Raw genomic sequence first — 5,374 nt, forward strand, 5'->3', positions numbered from 1 at the left:
GAGAGAGAGAGAGAGAGAGAGAGAGAGACAGACAGACAGAGACAGAGACAGAGAATGCAGCATTAACAACAGGTAGACAGATGAGATAAGGGACCTGACAGTGAGTGCTATCTACTGAACAGGGACAGGAAGAAAGAACACACCTGTTTGTACTCCCCCAAATTCATATGGTGGTGCCCTAATCCCCACAGTGAACAGCAGTACATGCAGACTCAGCTTGGGATATGATTGGATTTAGAGGAGGACATAAGGGGAGGGTCCTCGTGGTAGAATCAATCCTCTTAGAAGTGACTGCAGAGCTGGCTCTCTGCCACTGTTCTGTGAGCACTCTAGGGGAAGTGGCCATCCACAGGCCAGGAAGAGCATCCCAGGAAAAGCCCAGGAGCCAACCTCATCTCAGTTTCCCTGACCTCAAGAGCCATGAGAAGAAAACGCACATTGTTTAAATGGCCTTGCCCTTGTATTTATCCTCTTTTTTGAGGTCAGCCTATACGATAAAGCAACCATTGAATTGCCTCTTCCCAAACCTGCTGAGTGGTCTACATAAAGGATCCTATTGGTAGTAGAAAACAGAATACCTACACTGAAGTCAGTGTGGGCCAGGAAAGGTGTCCCTGACGGTGGGGTTGCACCCATCTTAAATCTCAGCTTCTTCACCTCTAAAAGGCAGAAAATTAATATTTTTCTGGAAGTGTTGTTGGCAGTTACAGGCACTAATGTGAGTCTTATGAAGGTCTTCAGTAAGTGACGACTATTATTAACACCGGGGGACTAGGTGACCAGTGGGTGGCACCTGGAGCAGTTGGGAGGACAGCACTGCTACCCACCTGAGCCTGATTGGACAGACTATCGAAGGGTTACTGCAAGAGAAAGAAAAGCAAACACAAAAGGCAAAGTTCCCAGCGTGATGCCTGGACTTGCTCCCTGGGAGAAAAGCTGTCATTCGGACTCCTGATCTCTGAATGGCTCATTCCAAGTGTGGTGTGTGAAACCCTGCCTTCCAGTTCACCTAACATGAAAGAACTCCAGGTGTATAAACAGTAAACTCTCCTCCCACCTGTGGGCAGCTGGACAGGGCTTGGGAAGGCAGAAGTCCCCCGGGCAGGCATCCTAGCTATCTTCTCTCTTCCCATCCCCAGTGGGCAGTGCTAAGTTTTTGTTCTGTTTTTAAGTCTCTGCTATGGTGGGAATAAAGGCTGGGGATGCTAGTGTGAGAGATGCTGATCAGGTGAGGAAGGAAGGTGAACATAATTAGGTTTCAGAACCTTCTCCATCCCTCCTCCTACAGTGCCCAGCATGGAGCTGCACAAAACAGGCACAGAGGTCATACCCCTAGTGTCAAGGCTGTTTTGTTAAGGTTCTGACAGAGTTGTGAGTATGCTGCAGGCGGCTTCATCTAGGGTGACGTGGGGGACATGGAAGAGAAGGGTGCTGCTCAGGCTTAACTTCACTCTGATGGCTGTGCTGTGACCCTGTTGCTCACGAGTCTGGGCCTCAGCGGCGTATATGCTCCAGAGTTCATGATGGGTATAGGAGCCTTGGCAGGTAGTACTGCTCTCCTGCTCCTGGACCTACCATCTCCTCTTCCCTCCACGTCTAAACAGGGCTTCTGTCCCTGTGCAGAGCACATGTTCTGTTCATTGTGGTCAATACCTTCCCCGTTCCAAAATGCACAAGAATTCAAATGTTTGTTGATGAAGCCTGTGATGGAAGTGGGTTTGCTTCACCTTTCCTAGCCTTGGCCGGGTAGGGTGGGGAAGGCAGAAGAGTGGCTATGGTGGGGACAATCTAGTCCAGAACACAGTGGAAGGAGAGAGACAGAAGCAGAGAGAGAGAGATTGAGACATCGGAGGAGGGAGAAGAGTGTGTTATGCAATTTGTGCCTGGGTTGTACCTTCTAGCTTTCGAATGCCTTCCCGCTGCCAGCCCAAACCCAGAGCTGGGCTCCACTGTGTAGCCAAGTGTTTGGGTCTATTTTTAATGGCAACCCAGAAGCCACCTGGGAAAGGGCAGGGTGACATGGTAGAGAAAGCTTTGTAGTGACAGAGGCTTAAATCTGGCCTGGCTGCCTCCTACCTGGGTGCCTCTGGGCAAGTCCCCAAACCTCTCTCTCTTGCCTGCACATGGGGGTGAAGGCAGTGCCTCACAGGGCTGCTGTGAGCCTGCCAGGTGGCACCATGCACCTGGGTATTCTGACATTTGTCCAGTGGAGAGGCATGTGGGTGGGAGAGATGGCTGCTTTGTGGGTGGAAGAGGCTTGAGCAAGGTCAGTTCTCCTGGAGCTGGACATAGCCATTGTCCCTGTCAGGTTGTATGAACACTTCAGTACAGAGGGCTGGGCTCTCCTGGACATGTATGGGAAACATCTAAGAAACTGAATCGGCTGTTCATGAGTTACCAGAGAATGCATCAGACTCTTGAGTTGTACCTGGGGCCTTTTTCACTGCCCACTGCAGTGCCCCTTGCTTCAAAGGTGTCATCTTATCATTCCCCCTCCCCTTAGTTTCGATGCCATGCTTATATGTTGGGGGGGGGAGTATTTTGTTAGAGAACAGGTAGAAATAATGCATTTTATCCACAAAAGCTACCATGGAGGTAATCCCCACCCCTTTGATGTCCCTAAGGAGTTGCCTGGGGTTAACAGTGCTGTCTCCTCTCAGCCCCTGGCTACCTTCTAGCCTGCATCACAGGAGGCGGCACCTGGAGCTTCTTTACTGTGTGTTTTGGTTTTGGGTTCTGTTGTGTTTCGTTGGTCTTTTTGAGACAGGGTCTCCCCCCTAGCCCCAGCTGGCCTGGAACTCACTATGTAGATCAGGTTGGCCTCCATCTCAAAGAGATTCACCTGTCTCCATCTCCTGAGTGCTAGCATTAAAGGCATGCAGAATCATGCAGGGCCCATACTCTGTTTTTAATGAGAAACTGGTGGTTCCCACCCAGTTACAGATTTGAGCCCCAGCAAGGAATCTTGAACTGTCTCAGCCCTGGGTCCCAGGATGGTGTCCTGGTCCTGGGAGGCACAGCCTGCTCTGCTGCTCTCAGAACCTCCAAGCTTTGAGGAATTAACAGAGGCAGCCCAGTTTTATCCATGGAGTCCCCCAGATGGCTCCCTTTGCCAGCCCAGCCAGCTGCCCAGATCAGCTCGGGGCTCTCTTGATGAACACTGAGTGCAAACTGCTCGAGGCAGCTGGCAAGACGTTAAGTGCAGCATCAATCCTAATTAGGATGAGGAATTAATAAAGGAGGCATTGGAGTCACCATGCAGGCCAGGCTTGCTGGTGCTAGTTTCCCTTGGGAAACTGAAAGGCCCTAGCTCCTTGAGTTTCTTGGGGTGGGGGAGTTGATGGTGGCATGATTTCCTGTGCCATGCAGATGGTACCCTGTGGAGCCTAGGAGATAGAACATGAGGGCCTTTGCAGCTCCTGCTCTATGTCTAACTCAGGTACTGTGGCAGGTAGTGACGTGGGTACATTCTCCAAATGAGAGGTGTAGGTGTTCGTGATCTGAGCAACTGCACACTCAAAATGTTTTTCAGAAGAAAAGAGGAGGGTGTGGATCGTGGGCCCATCAGCTCCTTTGTGAAGCTGTTTTCCCCCACCTCCCTCTTAACTATTGACTGCACATTTCTGTTATCTAAAGACTGCAGGAAGCCCTGTCAGGAAGCTCCTAAGTGCAGCTCTGATCTGGGTGTAGGTGTGGGGGGCAGAGGTTGACAAGATTCCTGGAGAACAGGCAGGATCTGCAGGGGCCAAGAGGGGACCTCACCAAGCAGACACAGCCTTACAAAGCCTCCTTTCAGAGGACGCCTAATGTGACCAGGAAGGGCTATCTTTCTAAGAGTTCCCTCCCCACCTCTGTCACATCTCCCTCCTTAAGTAGTGGCTGGGGCTCTCTGCAGTAAGGGAAACAGGGTAGATAGAACTTCCCAAACAACCGAGGGAGAGGAGGAGTGAACACTAGGGAAAGGCTGACAGAAAAAGAAAGCGGGAACTCTATCCAAGGATTTTTGAAAAATTCAAACAATGCTCCACCAGCTCCTCTGTTCTGTTCCCAGTCGGAAAACCAAGCCCAAGCGGCAGACCAGACCACAACCCGGCAGGACCAGACGGCCCCTCCTTAGACACCTGTTAGTTCACTTTTCGCAGTTGGGTAAGGGTTCTGGGAGGGCTCTAAAGCCGAGCGCAATTTGGAGGCATCTGGGCCGTTCCTCTGGAGGCAGCCGTCCTCACAGTCCAGGGGACCCAGTGCCGACCCCTAGATGCAGTCCAACCTTACAACTATCACCCAGCAGCCTCGTGTAAGTAGGGGGTCGCAGCGCCCCACCCCGACCGAGCGACCACGCCCCTCCCGGCCCATTCAGGGTCCGTGAATGGCCCTGTGTGCCCCAAGTGTCATTCCTACACAGGTCTCCCGCTGTCTCGGTGGCAAGGGGACATGACCCAAGGCTCCCTCTTGCAGTTAGGGGTAACGCAGCGTCGCTCCCCTCTCCTCCCCATCGCACACAGTGGAAGAAGAGATCACTGGACTGGAGCCACTCGGCTACCCAAGACTCCAGCGGGTACCCCGACCCAACCCTCATTTGGGGGCCTGGAGCAAACGCTTAGAGGCCCCGGCCGAGCCCCGCCCCAGGATGGCCAGTTCCCATGGCAATAGCACAGACACCGGTTGCCAAGCAACCCCTCCCCCTCCTCTCGCGTCCGATTCCCCCCACAACCCCAGCCTCCTCCCGCCCCCACACCAGCCTCCACCTCCCCTGGGGGCGCCGGCGAGGCCCCTGGGGAGCGCTCGGATCTCGTGTTGCGCGCGCGCGTGTGAGTTTCGGTGTTTCATTGTGTGTGTGTGTGTGTGTGTGTGTGTGTGTGTGTGCATGAGGGGGTGTGCGCGTGCGAATGGAGAGTTTGTGGGATCGGTGCGATGCGGAGGTCTCCAGCCGGGAGGGACCCGAGGATGCTGCACCGATGTCCGCTTGGGGACCCACCCTCCCAGCTCCACGTTCTTTGTGTCTAGCGCAGAGCCAGCGCCGCGCCCACCCCTCCCCCGGCCCGCTCCCAGGGGCAGTGTGTGCGTGTGCATGTATGTGCATGTGAGCGTGTGAGTGCGCTGGGGGGTGGGGTGGGGCGGTCGTACCTTCGATGCAACACACCCGCCACAGCCCGGAGTGGGTGAGGTCGCCGCGCGCGCGGCGCGGCGGGGGCCCGTCGTCCATGGTCAGGTTGGTGCCGTTGCAGATGTGCGCGCTGGAGTAGAGCCAGTAGTCGGTGCCGATGGCTATGGCCATGAGCGAGAAGGCAGCGAAGGCTCCGGCCGTGGTCAGCAGCATCTGCAGCCCGCGGTCGCATCGCACCATGGTGGGCGCCTCATAGTCCGCCGCCCGCCG

At 54.4% G+C, this 5,374-nt stretch overlaps 1 protein-coding gene and 1 long non-coding RNA gene across 2 annotated transcripts in view; one reads left to right on the forward strand and one right to left on the reverse strand.

Annotated features, from left to right (window-relative positions):
* Cacng4 (calcium voltage-gated channel auxiliary subunit gamma 4) overlaps positions 1–5,368 on the reverse strand; it is a 74,094-nt gene extending 68,726 nt beyond the window's left edge. The window contains exon 1 of the mRNA XM_008843198.3: positions 5,125–5,368. Coding sequence (XP_008841420.1) covers positions 5,125–5,344 — 220 coding nt within the window. The 5' untranslated portion in view covers positions 5,345–5,368. The remainder of the gene's footprint in view (positions 1–5,124) is intronic.
* Positions 4,733–5,374, forward strand: part of LOC103742199 — a 2,964-nt gene continuing 2,322 nt past the window's right edge. Inside the window, exon 1 of the long non-coding RNA XR_607615.1 lies at positions 4,733–4,808. This is a non-coding gene — a long non-coding RNA (uncharacterized LOC103742199). The remainder of the gene's footprint in view (positions 4,809–5,374) is intronic.

Source organism: Nannospalax galili, unplaced genomic scaffold (assembly GCF_000622305.1).
Source record: "Nannospalax galili isolate Female #2095 unplaced genomic scaffold, S.galili_v1.0 scaffold781, whole genome shotgun sequence".
NCBI classification, from domain to species: Eukaryota; Metazoa; Chordata; class Mammalia; order Rodentia; family Spalacidae; genus Nannospalax; species Nannospalax galili.